Source organism: Pelodiscus sinensis, chromosome 22 (genome assembly GCF_052426305.1).
Source record: "Pelodiscus sinensis isolate ZL-2025 chromosome 22, ASM5242630v1, whole genome shotgun sequence".
NCBI classification, from domain to species: domain Eukaryota; kingdom Metazoa; phylum Chordata; order Testudines; family Trionychidae; genus Pelodiscus; species Pelodiscus sinensis.
Genome location: NC_143073.1, coordinates 25,657,274 through 25,674,800, shown reverse-complemented (window position 1 = coordinate 25,674,800; position 17,527 = coordinate 25,657,274). Strand labels below are relative to the sequence as shown.

At 59.9% G+C, this 17,527-nt stretch overlaps 1 protein-coding gene across 1 annotated transcript; it reads left to right on the top strand.

Moving 5' to 3' along the window:
• The first annotated feature begins 821 nt into the window (after positions 1–821).
• LOC142819493 (uncharacterized) lies at positions 822–4,045 on the top strand. The gene is made up of 4 exons (XM_075907073.2): positions 822–1,086; positions 1,674–2,042; positions 2,128–2,235; positions 2,425–4,045. Exons 1-4 carry the CDS (start codon positions 822–824, stop codon positions 2,478–2,480), a joined length of 798 nt encoding a protein of 265 aa, XP_075763188.2. The 3' UTR covers positions 2,481–4,045.
• The last annotated feature ends 13,482 nt before the right edge of the window (positions 4,046–17,527 follow it).

Genomic DNA, 17,527 nt, shown 5'->3' with positions numbered 1-17,527 from the left:
TCAGCCGGGGGGGGGATCGGGGCTAGACTCAGGGGATCAGGGCTCTGCTGGGGGGGATCGGGCCTTGGCTGGACGGGGGGGGGGGGTGGGGATGTTAGGGCTCAGCCGGGGGGGATCGGGGCTAGACTGGGGGGATCAGGGCTCAGTCGGGGGGGATCGGGGCTAGACTGGGGGGATCAGGGCTCTGCTGGGGGGGATCGGGCCTTGGCTGGACGGGGCGGGAGATGTCAGGTCTCGGCCGGGGGGATCCCAGCGCATCTGGCTGGCAAGGGGCCCACGGTTTGGCTGGCAAGGGGCCCACGTCTGTGTGGAACGGACCCTCATTCCGCCCGGTTCCTCCTCCCCTATCCGAGGTCCTGAATTCCTGCTCAGCCCGGCCCCCCACCCAGCGCCCCCCTCCCCGGGGCAGAATTCCCAGCAGGGACGTCGCCCCCCTCAGCTCCCTCCCCCGCACAAACCTCCCTCTTGGGGCCCGAATCCTCACGGTTGCTCCCCCCCCCCCCCCTCCGACAACCTGTCTGGCTCCACCAGTCAATCCCCGTTCACCCCCCCAGAGGTGGGCACAGGAGACATGGGGCCGGACTCCCCGTCTGAGGGGGGGGGGGGAGTCGCGACCCCCGGGCAGGGAAGTGTGACCCCTAAGTGGTGGGGGCAGGGGAACTGAGACTTCATTTGGGATGGATGTGGGGCTGGGGGCAGGGAGTTGGGAGCTCGGTCCCCACAGGCGGGGGGAGGACACCCAGGAAGGTGGCTATGGGGTCATGACTCCCAGAGGGGCGAGGCCATGACCTGGGGGGGCGGGGAGGGGAGGAGACAGGGTCATGCCCGGCCCCCCCCCCACCCCCGGGACTCAGCAGCTCCAGCCACAGGGGAGGAAGCAGAAGGGGAAGTGGGGGCTGCATGGGGGGCCCTTAGGCAATGGCAGCCCTGGCCCCGCCTTGCTCCTCCTGCCAGCGCGGCGTGAGGAGCCCCCAGCCCCCGCGCAGCCTGCGACCGGCACCCGCGGGCGACAGGACATGGGGCCCCGCTCCTCCAGCCAGCGCCCGCCCGGCCCGGCCCGCACATGGACGGGGCTCATCCTGGCAGGTGTGGGCTGGGCTGCGGGTGGGGAGTGAGGAGTACCAGCAGGGCTGGGGGGCAGGGCTGGGCTGGCAGGGGCTGAGGGTCTGGGCTGAGGGGCAGGGCTGGGCTGGCAGGGGCTGAGGGTCTGGGGTGAGGGGCAGGGCTGGGCTGGCAGGGGCTGAGGGTCTGGGGTGAGGGGCAGGGCTGGGCTGACAGGGGCTGTGGGTCAAGGGTGAGGGGCAGGGCTGTGGGGGCAGAGGCTGTGGGTCCGGGCTGAGGGGTGGGGGCTGTGGGTCCGGGCTGGGGGGCAGGGGCTGTGGGTCCGGGCTGAGGGGCAGGGCTGGGGGGCAGGGGCTGTGGGTCCGGGGTGAAGGGCAGGGCTGGGGGGCAGGGGCTGTGGGTCCGGGCTGAGGGGCAGGGCTGGGGGGCAGGGGCTGTGGGTCCGGGGTGAAGGGCAGGGCTGGGGGGCAGGGGCTGTGGGTCCGGGCTGAGGGGCAGGGCTGGGGGGCAGGGGCTGTGGGTCCGGGCTGAGGGGCAGGGCTGGGGGGCAGGGGCTGTGGGTCCGGGCTGAGGGGCACAGGTACATTTCACCCTCCCCTGTCCCCCGACAGCCTCCGTCCTGAGCTGCTGCCTCCGGCCGGCGCGCCCCTCGCTCGGACTCACCATCCGGCAGGAGCCGGCGGCCGTGGCCGTGGGGGGGAACCTGACCCTGGTGGTGCGGGGGGTCCCCCCGAGCCTGCAGGTCTGCAGCTGGTACCGGGGGGCCGAATCCAGCAAGACCTCCGGCTTGATCGTCAGCTACACCCCGCGGGCCACCCCCCGGCAGATCTTCGGCCCGGCCTTCACGGGGCGGGAGGCCGTGGGGCCCAGCTGCTCCCTGCGCATCACCGGCCTCAGGGCGACTGACGCCGGCAGCTACTCCCTGAACGTCCAGGGGCCTGGGTACAACCAGGGCTTCTCCGCGAGCGTCTCCTTCGCCGGTCAGTGACCTCCCGCCCCCCCGCTGGCAGGAGGGAGGCAGCCACCTCTGGGGAGGGTTAGTAAAGGCTCCTTGTCCCTCCCCAGCCCGACGGGCCGCCTGGTTCCTGGCTGCCGTGGTGGGCGTGCCGCTGGTCGTGCTGCTCTGTGTGGTCCTGCTGGTGACGCTGGCCGTGTGCATGAAACGCCGCTCAGGTACAGCCGGGCACATCCCTGTGATGGCAGCCGGGACCCTGGCCCCGGGAGGGAAGTGGGGTCTGGTGGTTAGAGCAGGGGGTGGGTGCTGGGAGCCGGGACTCCTGGGTTCTCTGCTCAGCTCCGGGGAGAGGACATGGGGGGCTGGGAGTCGGGACCCCAAATCCAGCATCTTGCACGTCTCCCCAGGTGCCAGCTACGAGGCCCAGCCCCCCGGAGAGAAAACCGGGATCGTTCCAAAGTAGAAGAACCCGACAGCGGCGTGTGCCAGGAACTCAGCCTGCCTGAGCCCGGCCGGTGCCCCACTCCCGACCCACAGCTCCTGCCCCAGGCTCCGCCCCCCGGCCCGGCCAGTGCCCCTCACTCCTGACCCATAACCCCCACCCCAGGCTCCGCCCCCCGACCCGGCCAGTGCCCCTCACTCCTGACCCATAACCCCCACCCCAGGCTCCGCTCCCCGGCCCGGCCGGTGCCCCTCACTCCTGACCCATAACCCCCACCCCAGGCTCCGCCCCCCGACCCGGCCAGTGCCCCTCACTCCTGACCCATAACCCCCACCCCAGGCTCCGCCCCCCGGCCCGGCCAGTGCCCCTCACTCCCGACCCATAACCCCCACCCCTGGCTCCACTCCCCAGCCCGGCCGGTGCCCCTCACTCCTGACCCATAACCCCCATCCCAGGCTCCGCTCCCCGGCCCGGCCGGTGCCCCTCACTCCTGACCCATAGCCCCCACCCCTGGCTCCGCCCCTCAGCCCGGCCGGTGCCCCTCACTCCCGACCCATAACCCCCACCCCAGGCTCTGCTCCCCGGCCCGGCCGGTGCCCCTCACTCCCGACCCATAACCCCCACCCCTGGCTCCGCCTCCCAGCCCGGCCGGTGCCCCTCACTCCTGACCCCATAACCCCCACCTCTGGCTCCGCCCCTCAGCCCGGCCGGTGCCCCTCACTCCTGTCCCCATAACCCCCACCTCTGGCTCCGCCCCTCAGCCCGGCCGGTGCCCCTCACTCCCGACCCATAACCCCCACCCCTGGCTCCGCCTCCCAGCCCGGCCGGTGCCCCTCACTCCTGACCCCATAACCCCCACCTCTGGCTCTGCCCCCCAGCCCTGCTGGTGCCCCTCACTCCCAACTCCCAGCCCCCACCCTGGTTCCCCCCCCCCAGCCCTGCCAGTGCCCCCACTCCTGACCCACAGCCCCCACTCCTGGCTCCGCTCCCCCAGTCCTGCCAGTGCCCCTCACTCCTGACTCGTAACCCCCACCCTGGCTCCTCCCCCCAGCCCTGCTAGTGCCCCTCACTCCCGCCCAGCAGCTGTTGGTGATAAACCAATAAAGGTTCCGTGCGAGTCTCGTGCGAGGTTCACTGGGGTTTCCGATGGGGAGCCGGAAGGCCGCGGTGCTAATGGGCGCCTGGATTTCCCTGCCTTCCTCTGCCCAGCCGCTGGGGGAAACCATTCCGCCTCTTTGCACCCCGGTTCCCCGGCCATACAGGGAGGTTAAAGGCCTGTCATCGTGGGATGGCAACATACCCCAAAACGGGGGCGTTGTGGGGCAGGGGCCTAGCGGACCCTCAGCCCGAGTGAGTTACTATAGCAACGCCGGCTCCACCTTGTGCGGGGCTCCGAATTTGACCACGGGAGACGTCTGTGCACTAAATAGAACCCAGAGGGACCCCCAGAAGCCCCCGATAACCCAGCCAGTCCAGCACAGCCCTTCTCCCAAGAGTTCCTCTCGCCCTGCGGCTCAGCCCGCACCCCGGATCCTCTCCCCGACTGGGAGCCTCAAAGGGGATTGCAGCGACCGGCGAGGAGACCGTGGCACCCGGGGCTCGTCTGTGCGAGAGGGGAGCACGGAGCAAGGAGGCCCTTTGGGGGGCCGATTGGGATCAGACCAAAAAACAGGCCACCGGGAAAAGCGGCTTTTCAAGAGAAACCCCAACTGCAGCCCCCAAAGCGATGGCGGCAGAGAGGGAACACGAGGTTGGGAGGCAGAAGGAACGAGAGGTAGTGGGCCAGAGGCAAAGGTGGGATGCCGGGCTAGATGGGCCCGTTGGGCTGAGCTGTGTGACGCCAGGCTGTTTCAGCCCCTGGGAATACCTCCATGGACATGAATCAAGACTGTGCTGCCAGGACCGTGTCTGGTTTCTCCCAGCCAAGAGGGAGAGGAGGGCTGTTACATTTTAGGGATTCTTTTCATGGCAGAGCCTCCTAGCACAAGAGGATGGCTGAAACTCAGAGGCCAAACAGGTCTACTGTGACATCAAGTAAGAGTCCACAACAGGGGGCATTCCTCACCCCAGCTCTGCCTCTGCCCTAGAGAGAAATCAATGGCATAAAGGACCCGGAGGCTACGTCTAGATTTACGAAAAAGGGATGCAAAGGGATGCAAATTAGACGTATCGCAATTGCTAATGAAGCAGGGATTTAAATCTCCCCAACTTCATTACCATAAAAATGGCGGCCACTTTTTTTCGGCATGGAGCTTTGCCCGAAAAAAGCGCCAATCTAGATGCAGATCTTACGGAAAATAAAGCCTTCTCCGAAAGATCCCTTATCCCTCATTTTAAGAGCTGGGGACAGCTTCCTTGTCGACAGCGGCGCGTCCGATCTGCTGACAAACAGCACGGCAGCCATTTACATTTAAATGAAGCCGTGATTATTTAAATCACAGCTTCATTTAAATCGCGGCTTCATTTCCCTCTGCCGATCAGCCTGATCTACGTGGCTCCATCGATGGAGCCATGTAGTTTAGACACACTCTTAAAGCACAGTCATGCCTATTGCAGCAATGATAAACTAACCCCTTTCACTACAGCTCAGCATAACCATAGCCAAGGGGGCAAGACCGCCATTGTGCTTAGGGTGACCCCTTTCCCCCCGGCCCAAGTCCTGCATTTCTCTTGCCCTTTCTGCACATGCTTCCTTCCAGGCCTCTACACTCACAGCTTCCGTGGCTGTTTACCAAGGTGGCCAAAGTGGTCTCACAGGGGAGGCTGGGTAATAAAAATGCAAATAAGGCCTGGCTCCTCCCACAGTGTTTCCCCCTTCACTACTAAGTGGGGGCAGAGAGCTCCCAATGCTCTACAGCCATAGGGCTCCAAGGTACCCGGGTCTGATGCAGGGCAGGAGAGATGTCCCATGGCCTCATGTCCAGTAGGTCAGAGGGACCAGTCACTCTACATGGAGTGGAGGGCAGGGCGGGGTGGGGGGAAGGTGGCTCTCTCCTCGTGGGTCCCTCTGCCAATGGTCACATTGGCTTTGTGGTGGTCGACATCTTCCTCCAATCAGGAGCCTCCGTGTCCCTGGGGAAGCTGGTGAACAGGGAAACTGAGGCAAAGAAATGGCTTGTCCAGGTAGCAGATGGGAAGGGTTCTCTCTACAGCAGCTTTGGCATCTGGCCCTCCCCATGCCACAGGAAGGATCATGGGGTTATGGGGCAGCTCACCCCGTCTCTGCCTCAGTTTCTCCCTCTTGAGTTCTCCCCTCAGCCCTGATGCCTGAGCCCCCCTTAGCTCATGAATCCATTGGGGCCCAGCTTGGGGGGGGGTCTACACCCCTCATAGGGACCCATTCAGCCACCCAGTCCCACTCCCCTCACTTCCCATCTGCTTTCACTGCTGCAGCCGAGGTGGGATAGGCCATGAGCTGTCTCCCCGCTTCCCTTCTGGTGGGGCCAATCCTCCCTCCCTGTTCCCCTCTCCCTAGCCCCTCCCTGGGGGTTTTGGACTTTAGGCCTCCTCAGCCTGCTGGAGCCCTGGGGGACCCGACTCCTCCCTTCCCCCGCCGCCCAATGGGCACTCCCGAGGGAGGGCTGGTGATGGGGGCAGTAGCCTTCGTTGCTCGTGGCTGGGGCGCTGGAGCACAGGGGGGACGTGCTGCAGAAGGTGCTGAACAAGCCATTGCAGGAGCATGGGAGCATCCCCGGCTCTCCAGCCCCACAGAGGAACAGTTTGCGCTGTGGGGGGGTGTAGGAGCCGGAGTTTTCCCTGTAGGGAATTCCGGAAAAAGCCCCGTGGGTGAAAGGGAGACAGGTCCAGCAGCCGTTGGGTGGAGGATGCTGGCAGGGACCGCTGTCCTGGTCTGGAGAACAGAGCCCGAGTCCTGTTCTCCAGGGATGGGGCGTGAGAAGGCTCCCAGAGAAAACTCCTGCCAAGGGGAAGGACCTGGAAGGAGGGCAGGGTGCTAGGGGGAAGGTGAGGGACCGGAAACTGGAGATGCCCAAGAGGGACCGGCCAAGAGGGATGGTCAGGGGATTGACGGGGGGGAACGCAGAGGAAAAGGGATCCGGCACTCGCAGCCCTGGCATAGCACCAGGAATGTAACCGAGCAGGAGACGTTGTTAGCAGACACAGCGGCTTTCAAAGCAATGGGAGTTGTCTTTGGCGTCGCAATATTTCCTGGAACAGCCACACGGCCGGGGGGAGCCCCGTGAGCGGCCCGTGAGCGGCCTACAGAGGGGTGAGAAGGAGGAGGCTGTAGGAGAGACACGAAGGCAGAGAGGAAGATGTGAGCAATGGGAAAACTGCCAAGGTCTGACTGTTTGAAGGAGAATTGAGACATTTCAGAGGGAGTTAAATAACATGCAGGCCAGTGTCACAACAGGCAACAAGGTTTCCATGAGCCACTTCTCTGCACTGGGCCTGAGAAGCCCCCTTCCCAATACAAGAAGCACAGATGGCCAGAAACGTTTGCCCCCAGCCAAACTGTGGGGCACCCCAAATGCAAAACTAGGTTGAGTGTGGGTCAGTCGGCCTGGGACATGGAAGGAATTAACAAGCAGAAAGCCCCGGCTGGCTGGACAGTACGTGTCCGTCTTTCCCTCAAACAATGTCACGGAAAAGCCCTTGAGCGTGTTGAGTTTGTCTGGGCTAAGCAAGCTCAGCTCCCAGAAAACCAGAGCGGGGTTGGGGTTCACCTAGGAACGAGCGGTTGCCTTTGCTTCTCGTTTTCTCCAGCGTATTTGCCGTTTGTGGTTTCCTGTGACCAGCGACGCCGTCGTGGGGGTAACGTCTGGGCATGGCTGTTGGGTTTTCCCAAAGGGGGGGTAAAACGCTGTGTTTTAACCTGGGGAGGGTGAGGTTGCTACAGGGGGCTCTTGCCAAACTGTTGCCCTGGGTTAAGAAAACGCACGTTTGAGCCAAGGCGGCCCCGCCCGGGCTGCGAAGGGATGGCCCAGCCGCCCGGAGCGAAAGCCGCTGCAGCAGGAAAGGTTTGGGCCTTTGCGCAGAGCGAGGCTGACGGGTACAGGCGGCCATGAGGGAAAAGGGCCAGGGGGGGGGGATGCAGCTCCCTGGGGGGGGGACAAAGCGCTTCTGAAAGAGACATTTCGAAAGAGTGGGAAATACCGGGGGGGGGGAGGCCCCCGGGGCTACATTCTGCGCAGAGGGAGGCTGGGTGGCGCCTGGCCTGTGGGACCCGCCGCGGCTGCTCTCCGGTGCGCAGGGAAACCCCCATTTTGGCCACATGGGGCCGAGCGAGGAGGGGCCATCGGGCTGCGGTTACCTGGGTTGCCACTAGGGGGAGCCAGAACCCAAGTGATATGGGGGGCAGAGCCTCATGGCACAGAGCCAGACTCTGCCGGTGCCCCCACCCCATCCAGTGCCCCTCGCCCTCGACCCACAGGCCCTGCCCCCCCAGCCCTGCCAGTGCCCCTCACCCCCGACCCACAACCCCTGCCCCCCAGCCCTGCCAGTGCCCCTCACCCCCAACCCACAGCCCCTGCCCCCCAGCCCTGCCAGCGCCCCTCGCCCCCGACCCGCAGCCCCTGCCCCCCAGCCCTGCCAGAGCCCCTCACCCCCGACCCGCAGCCCCTGCCCCCCAGCCCTGCCAGAGCCCCTCGCCCCCGACCCACAGCCCCTCCCCCCAGCCCTGCCAGTGCCCCTCGCCCCCAACCCACAGCCCCTGCCCCCCACCCCATCCAGTGCCCCTCACCCCCGACCCGCAGCCCCTGCCCCCCAGCCCTGCCAGTGCCCCTCGCCCCCGACCCACAGCTCCTACCCCTCAGCCCTACCAGAGCCCCTCGCCCTCGACCCACAGCCCCTGCCCCCCACCCCATCCAGTGCCCCTGGCCCTCGACCCGCAGCCCCTGCCCCCCAGCCCTGCCAGTGCCCCTCACCCCCGACCCGCAGCCCCTGTCCCCCAGCCCTGCCAGAGCCCCTCGCCCCTGACCCTCAGCCCCTGCCCCCCAGCCCTGCCAGTGCCCCTCACCCCCGACCCACAGCCCCTGTCCCCCACCCCATCCAGTGTCCCTGGCCCTCGACCCACAGGCCCTGCCCCCCAGCCCTGCCAGTGCCCCTCGCCCCCGACCCACAGCCTCTGCCCCCCAGCCCTGCCAGTGCCCCTCGCCCCCGACCTGCAGCCCCTGCCCCCCAGCCCTGCCAGAGCCCCTGGCCCTCGACCCGCAGCTCCTGCCCCCCAGCCCTGCCAGTGCCTCTCGCCCCGACCCACAGCCCCTGCCCCCAGCCCTGCCAGTGCCCCTCGCCCCCTACCCGCAGCCCCTGCCCCCCAGCCCTGCCAGAGCCCCTCCCCCCGACCCACAGCCCCTGCCCCCCAGCCCTGCCAGAGCCCCTCGCCCCTGCCCCACAGCCCCTGCCCCCCAGCCCTGCCAGAGCCCCTCGCCCCTTCCCCACAGCTCCTGCCCCCCAGCCCTGCCAGTGCCCCTCGCCCCCAACCTGCAGCCCCTGCCCCCCCAGCCCTTCCAGTGCCCCTCGCCCCCAACCTGCAGCCCCTGCCCCCCCAGCCCTGCCAGTGCCCCTCAGCCCCGACCCGCAGCCCCTTCCCCCCCAGCCCTACCAGTGCCCCTTGCCCCTGACTCGCAGCCCCTGCCTCCCAGCCCTGCCAGTGCCCCTCACCCCCAACCCGCAGCCCCTGCCCCTCAGCCCTACCCCCTAACCCTCCCAGCACCCCTCTCCTCTGAACCGCAGCTCCTGCCCCCCAATGGCCCTCACTCCCGACCTGTAGCCCCTGACAGCTGAGCCCTGCCCCCCACCCTAGCCCCTGCTGGTGCCCCTCACTCCCGACCTGCAGCCCCTGCCCCCCCAGCCCTGCAGGGGAGTTACAGGTGGGTACGTGTTTTGGCTGTCAGCCTCTCCCCCCTCCAGCAGAGCTGGGCTGGGCCACACAGACTGCAGGGTGGGGACGTCAGAGAGTGGGGGTGCATGGCTCACAGGGACACAGCTGGGGGGGTCAGGAGGGAGAGCAGACAGACACACGGGCCAGGGCTCAGCCCCTCCGTCAGTGGGAAGCTCTCTCTCTCTCTCTCTCACACACACACACACACACACAGCAGAGCAGGGCTCAACTCTTCCACCAGGGGGCAGTGCTCTCTCTCTCTCTCTCTCTCTCTCTCTCTCTCTCTCTCTCTCTCTCTCTCTCACACACACACACACACACACACACACACACACACACACACACACACACACTGTGATGGGCCGGGCTGCGTCGGGGCGAATTGCTCTAAACCAGGGCTCCTTACAGCCCCTGACTGGAGGTCCTTCCCGAACAGGCCACATACCAGTCACACTGAGCACTTCAGCTGCCTGCCTGGCCAGCCAGAAGCCTCACGAGCAAAACTCCTTGGACACCCCAGTCTCCCTGTGCCCCAATAAGCCCCAGGCCTGCACACAGGGGAGAGGCTCTAGAACCCGATCTCACCTTCCCCGAACTGGTTCTTCCGGTCCCAAGAAACCAGCCACAGATCCCAGGTCAATTTACACTCTGGATCTTACCCACAAACCACGCTGAGCCGATCCTTTCGCATCTACCATCTAACGGTTTATTATTAAAAGAAAGAAAAGCCAGAGAGTGAGGTTGTTAAGGAGAATACATGACATGCGTTGAATCTCCCAGTTCTCAATGCAGGCTCTTAGCAGAGATGTTACAAACTGCTATTTTATAAGTCTCTGGTGCACATCCTATGTCAGGACGGGTCCACAGTTCCTTCCGGCTCGTTGTTCCCTGCCAGGCTGCCTCTGGGACCAAGAGCTGAGCTGAAGACCAAGATGGAGGGTGCCACATGGCACGGAGATACCTCCCCTGGCATCCTCCTGGCCATAGAAGGTTGCATGGTCCAACAGCCTCTCCTTGTGTCCCAAATCAGCAGCCATCATTCTGGCTGGCCTGCAGATATCCAGGCATTCCCTCGCGTGTGTCTCTGGCACTCAGAGATCTATTGTCCCTGGAGCCTTGCTAATTAGCACGGCCACTGGCTGAGCAGTCCTTGCCAATGCTCAGCCACAGAGAGAGAATTTTCCAGCATCCCTATAGAGTATATGGCTACATCTAGACTGGCATGATTTTCCGGAAATTCTTAAAAGCATTTTCGGAAAAGAGTGTCTAGATTGGCACGGACGCTTTTCCGCAAAAGCACTTTTTGAGGAAAAGCGTCCATGGCCAATCTAGACGCGCTTTTGCGCAAAAAAAGCCCCAATCGCCATTTTCGCGATCAGGGCTTTTTTGAGCAAAATCTCAGCTGTTTACACTGGCCCTTTTGCGCAAAAGGGACTTTTGCCCGAACGGGAGCAGCATAGTATTTCCGCAAGAACACTGACAATCTTACATGAGATCGTCAGTGCTTTTGCGGAAATTCAAGTGACCAGTGTTGACAGCTGGCAAGTTTTTCCGGAAAAGTGGCTAATTTTCTGGAAAAACTGGCCAGTCTAGACACAGCCCATGTGTATAACTCTGCATACAGACATTAGACAATTACATGAAGGGCACACACAGAATCAGTAGAACAGAAGCTTTCATGTGATATCTCATGTGGCCCCCTTTGTATAGACTTTTGGGGCAAACACCCCCCCATGGATGCATGGATGTTAGTTTCTGGCTGCTCCCCTTAAAATCCAGGAATGTGACACTCACTCGGAGCTCAGCCCTTCCAGCAGGGATGGCAGGGAGGGACACAACACCTGCCCCCGCCCCGCAGGGTTCAGCCTTCCAGCAGGCATGGACACAGACACACACATACACACAGACACACAGACACACACTCCATACCAGTCCCATTGGCCCCAGGAAGAGGGAGGGGCCAGGTGCGCTGTGGTCCCGGGCGGAGGGAAGAGCCGTGCCCCGTGGCCTGGCAGCTTTCTGCGTGGCAGGGATGCCCCAGCAACGGCTGGGTGTGAAATCCGCCTTTCTCACTGCTGCAGGGTCTGTGGCCGGCTGTGCCCCTGCAGAAGGAGCGTTGCCGGCGGGGGGGAGGTGTAAGGCGGACGGGGGTGGTAGTCGCTGGTTAGCTGAGCACGTTCCAATGGGTCGCCGAGTTCGCCCGACACTTTCAAACCAGCGCGTGGCCCTGGAGCGCCCTGGGGACGCACCAAATACCTGTCAAGGGTCAGGAGCTTTGGTGGCCAAACCGGATGAGCTCCAGGAGGTTCCCATGTTGGGGCTGGTTAGTGACGTTTCTGTGAAGAGACGGGTTAAGGCCGCATTTCTCAAACTGTGGGTCCCGACCCCCCCGGGGGGGGGTCGCGAGCAACTTAGAGGGGGGTCGCGGTCTCATGAAATTTGAGAACCCCTGAGTTCAGGGATTCCTGAAAATATTACTATACACCAGGGCTGTGTCTACACTGGCCACTTATTCCGGAAAAGCATCCGCTTTTCCGGAATAACTTGCCAGCTGTCTACACTGGCCCCTTGAATTTCCAGAAAAGCACTGACAATCTACTGTAAGAAATCAGCTGCTTTTCCAGAAATACTATGCTGCTCCCGTTCGGGCAAAAGTCCTTTTTCCGGAAAACTGTTCCGGAAAAGGGCCAGTGTAGACAGCACAGTAGTATTTTCGCAAAAAAGCCCCGATCGCGAAAATGACGATCGGGGCTTTTTTGCGGAAAAGCACGTCTAGATTGGCACGGACGCTTTTCCAGAAAAAGTGCTTTTCCGGAAAAGCATCCTGCCAATGTAGACGCGCTTTTTCCGGAAATACTTATAACGGAAAACTGTTCCGTTTTAAGCATTTCCGGAAAAGGGTGCCAGTGTAGACGTAGCCCAAGAGTGGGGGACCTAAGACTCGGGGGGCCTCTGGCTTGCCTGGATCCAGTCCCCATGGCTCTGGGTTCCCCTCAGCATTGGGAGCCCCGCTGTCCCCATGCTGTTCTGCTGTGGGGCTGGAACACACAACATCTGTTAGCTGGGGCCCCCGAGACTCTGTGGGAGGGGAATGTGGGAGCCTCTTTCTCCTCAGTCGGGCGCGGCATCAGTTAGGGGATTTGGGGGGGGTTTGCTTCTCACTCGTGCACGGCCCCTGACTGATTTCTCTGTGGGTCAGCAGCCCCCGACCCAGAAAAGGTTCCGTGCCCTGGAGGAGAAACAGGAAGTGGGGGGGAGGGAGGAAAGGACACGAGTTATGTTGGCTGGAAATTAACCCCCAAAGCAGCAAATCGTTTGCTTCTCTGGACTTCAGGAATTGCTGTTGGCAACCCCCCCTTGAGGCCCCTCTGTGGCTTGCCCCCTTTCTCGCCCAGCCCCACTTGCGGCAAGGGCTGGTAGAGATTCCCGCCGTGTAACCAAGCCAGCCCTAAACACGCCGCCGCAGGCAGGAAACACAGCTCAAGGAAGCGGTTTGCTGTGTCACACGGGGTGTGTGCCAGGCCCCCGCGCCCCAAGCTGGCCTCAGAGCAACTCAGCATCATGGCGCCATTGGGGCACAGAACCCAGAGTCCAGCTGGGCAGGGAGGGGGAGGAGGGTTCGGTCCCCGAGAACCGGACGGCGTTTCCTCCCAGAACGGGAACGGGCATTCTGCAGAGGGGAACCCCACCCTCCCGAACCAGAGTCGCGAGCGAAAGCGTCCGTTGACTGAAAACCAAGCCGAGCCAGGCCACGCTTTTCCGATTGGAAACGGGGTGAGGGCACAGGCGCCGACTCTGTGGCTGCTCTGGAGCACCCCCAAAATAAAAACAGCAGGTGCCCAGCACCCGCCACCAGGCCCCACCGCTCAGCTTCTCCTCCTTTCCAGCACCTCCCACTGCCATGGTCAGCGGGGTGCCGGAGGCGCTGCAGGGCAGGGTGAAGGCAGGAAGAGGCGGGGTTTGGGGGGAGGGGTGGGGTGGAGGCGGGGCTTGGGGCAGAGCAGGGGTCTCTGTTTGGGCAAGAGCAGGACACCTAGAAAAACGAACAATCCGGCTTCTGAAATGACCCTGGATGGAAAAGCCACCAGAGCCTTTGGCCAGTCGTCCTACGAGTGAATTGCTCTCTCGGTGAAGGATTTGAGCCTTTATTCCCATCTGAATTTGTCTGGCTCCCGCAAGCAGCCCCTGGGTCGTGTCAGACCTCGGATGGATTGAAGATCCCAGGATCCGGTTTCTTGCAGACCGTGATCAAGTCACCTTCCTGTCTTGGTTACACCGGATTCACGGAGCTCCTGCTTTCTCACCCTCTCGTCCTTCCCACAGCTCTCCTCCGAGCCCTTCTCCGTCTATCAACAGCCCTCTTGAATCACAGGCTCCGTACCCATTCACAGAATACACAGCTGTGTGGGGCTCCTGAAAATTGGGGGCACCTCTGGGTCTCAATGTCCACCCACCCGCCTCTTCCCATCCCTGTTCTGTGGCGCTGCCTCTTCCCGAGCGGATGTAGCTAACTTCAAAGGGGAATACACCTGAAAGACCTATTAGCAGACCCTGGGGAAGAGCCATTCATGCGGCAACGAAGCCAGTTACTAGACATATGCCAACCCCAGGTCTAGTCTGTCAGTTTCTGAATGTATTGTGTTAGTTGACAGGACCTTTACAATTTGCCGTAAAAATATTTCATTGGCGTGCTGCTGAAGAATCACATCTTGAAATCACGGTAGAAATGTAGCCGTGTTAGTCTGGTGCAGCTGAAACAAAAAACAGGACTGTGTAGCACTTTAAAGACTAACAAGATGGTTTAATATGTGATGAGCTTCTGTGGGCCAGACCCACTTCCTCAGATCAAATAGAGGAAGAAAATTGTCACAACCATATATACCAAAGGATACAATTAAAAAAAATGAACACATATGAAAAGGACAAATCACATTTCAGAATAGAAGGGGGATAGAGGGGGGGAGAAGAAGGGAGGTAGATGTCTGTGAGCTAATGATATTAGAGGTGATAATTGGGGAAGCTATCTTTGTAATGGGTAAGATAATTAGCATCTATTTAAATTTGCATGTAAAGTGTCAAATTTAAGCATGAATGACAGCTCAGAGGATTCTCTTTGAAGTGAAGTCTTAAAAGATCTTTGAAGCAGGATGCAGGTAATCAGGTCATTGAGACAGTGTCCTTCCTGGTTAAAATGGCAAGAAACTGTTTTTTCTTTGTGATCCTGTCTGATATCTGTTTTGTGGGCATTGATCCTTTGGCGAAGTGTCTGAGACGTTTGTCCAATGTACATAGCGGACGGACACTTTCGGCACATGATAGTGTAAATTATATTTCTGGATGCGCAGGAATATGTGTTCTTGATCTTATAACTCACATCACTAAAAAGCAGTCAGCTGCCATCTGGCTCAGGGCAGCATGTTAATAGTACTGCCTAGGGTCCCAAAATCCAAAGGATGGCCCCGATCAATCCTGGCCTTCAACACTTCAAAGGATGGAGAGTCCACCCCTTGCCAAGGTCACCCAGCCCAGAGCTTCCCCACCCTCCTAGGGAAATAGTTTGTCCTAATCTCCAACCTCAACCTCCCTCACCACAACTTGAGACCATCGCTCCTCATTCTGCCGTCTGCCACCACTGAGACCAGCCTCTCTCCAGCCTCTTTGGAACCCCCTTCAGGGAGTTGCAGGCTGCTCTCAAATCCCCCCTCACTCCTCTCTTCTGCAGATTAAATAAGACCAACTCCCTCAGCTGCTCCTCATCACGGTGGGCACCACAATGGGACACCGGATTCAGCTGTCTCAGTTTTGAACTCTTCTTTGTGGTCATGAGAGCCAGAAATGGATCTTTTGTTTATTTGGCAGAAATGGAGATTTTTCACATATCCACCTGACGCCTGGAACAGAGGTTTGAAGAAAATCAGAGAGTGTTGGAAGAACTGGCCATTCCTGATGGCAAAATCTTGCACTAGACTATTATTCTGGGTTTTGTTTAACCATCTCTAAATGAAATGATTTATAAGATTACATCGTTTGGGGTTCTGGCTTCTGATCTGCTGTAATTTCTGTAAATTTCCTTAGCATAACTGTTGAGTGCTTGGTATTTTTAATAAACCACATCCTGCTACTTCCTGCTTTCTGTATGACTCGGCATAAGAACGGATATGCTAGGAGGAGAGATAGACGGTATGTGTATTTCATGGGCTAATACACTGCTTCACTGAAGCCCCCACATCACTTTGTGAAGTGATTCCCTTCGGGTCCATGTATAACGTCTCACTTAGATCCAGTGTGCAGTCCTCAATATCTCCTTCCTAGTACTAACCACTTCCCACTTAGATTGGTGGCAGCAGTGGGATCCTAAGGCTTTGCCCGGGTTTCTGGTCTCGTGCCTTTTGCAGTCTCACAGTGGAACCTTGTAATTTTTAGACCTAATGTGGATGCAACATCCCTCTGTATCCAGTGCCGTCCTTACCCCTACACACAATATGCAGGTTCATAGGGCACTCCAAAATTTGGGGCACCACTGGGTCTTAATGTCCACCCACCTGCCTCTTCCCATCCCAGGTCTGTGACTCCGCTTCCTCTAGAGAGGATCTAGTTAGTTGACAAGTGACAAAGCCGGCCAGAGCTATTAGCAGGACCCGGGGAAGAGTCGTTCGAGTGGTAATGAAGCCATTTAACAGGGACTTGCCAAGTCTAGATATTTCCTGTCAGCTTCTGAATGTACTGGGTTAGTCAACAGGACCTTAGCATGCTGCTGGAGATTAGAACATCACATCACGAAAAAGTTAGCTTCCCCCCAGGCTGCTATCGGGCCTGAGAACACCATAAATGCTAAAGACAGTCCTGCCTCTACCAACTATTAATTCCTGGCTGGGTCCAAGTAAACTGCTCTTTGGAACTGTTGGGAAAATTCTTGCTCTGGAAAACACCTTTTCGGCAGCCCCGAAATTTCTCACAGAACCGAGTCGATTCTGACGACATTGATGTACGTGGAAGGAGCCAGAAATCAAGCCCGTACGGTCGCAGCTTCAACTTCGGGAGGCAACAGGCTGACGTTTTGTTTCGTTGTGAACTGACTTGATTTGCGTTGTTCTAAAACGATTTTTCAATCTTTGTAAATCTCCGGATCAGGGCGGGATGCTTTGATGGCCCCACAACAAAGGGGATTGTGGGTTTATCAGCAACACACAAACAGCCAACCCGGATGCTTTCTCTCCTCTGAACCATGCTTCCCTCCAAGCCGAGCCCTTGCCTATGAATTCGGGAGCCTGAATTCCCACTGCCCCCGTGGTCCAATCTCCATGGCTGTCAGGGAAACGCCGCTTATAAAAACCTCGTCAGCATCAGGGCCCAGGCACTGTCCAGCTCCCTGGCTTTGGTTACAGGCCCGAGGTGTGACGTGGTCCAGCTGCCCAGATGGGGAGGTCTTGGAGCTACCAGGGCTTTGATCTTGCTCTGGCTGTCTGCCCCGCCGAAGTCGGTCGGAGTCTGTGCAGCACGTAAGAGCAATCATACTGGGTCTAGCCCAGGCTCCTGTTGGCTGACAGTGGCCAATGCCAGGTGTCCCAGAGGGAGTGATTCCCTCCCCTGTCCGCCATTTCCAGTCTCTGACAAACTGGGCTAATCGTCATTGATGGACCTGTCCTCCATGAATGCATCTAGTTCTTTTTGGAACCCTGTTAAAGTCCTGGTCTTCACCACATCCTCTGGCAAGGAGTTCCACAGGTTGACTGTGCACTACATGAAGAAAATCGTCCTTTGGTTTGTTTTAAATCTGCTGCCTATTCATTTCATTTGGCGACCCCTCGTCCTTGTGTTATGGGAACAAGTCAATCCCTTTTCCTTATTCACTTTTTCCACACCAGTCATGGTTTTATAGACCTCTATCCTATCCCTCCTTAGTCTCCTCTTTTCTAAGTTGAAAAGTCCCCGTCTTTCTAATCTCTCTTCATACAGGTCCCCTTCCAAGCCCCTCATCATTTTTGTTGCCCTTTTCTGAACCTTTTCTGATGCCAAGAGATCTTTTTCGAGATGAGACAACCACATCTGCACGCAGGATTCCAGCTGTGGGCGTCCCACGGTTTCATACTGAGGCAGTAAGATCTTCTCGGTCTTATTCCCTATCCAATCCCAGTCTCTCCCAGATTGTCTGGGCAGAATCTCTCTGCTGGACTCTCTACAGCTTGCGCCCATCTTTCCTACAGCGCGGTGCTGTGGTTGGATCCAC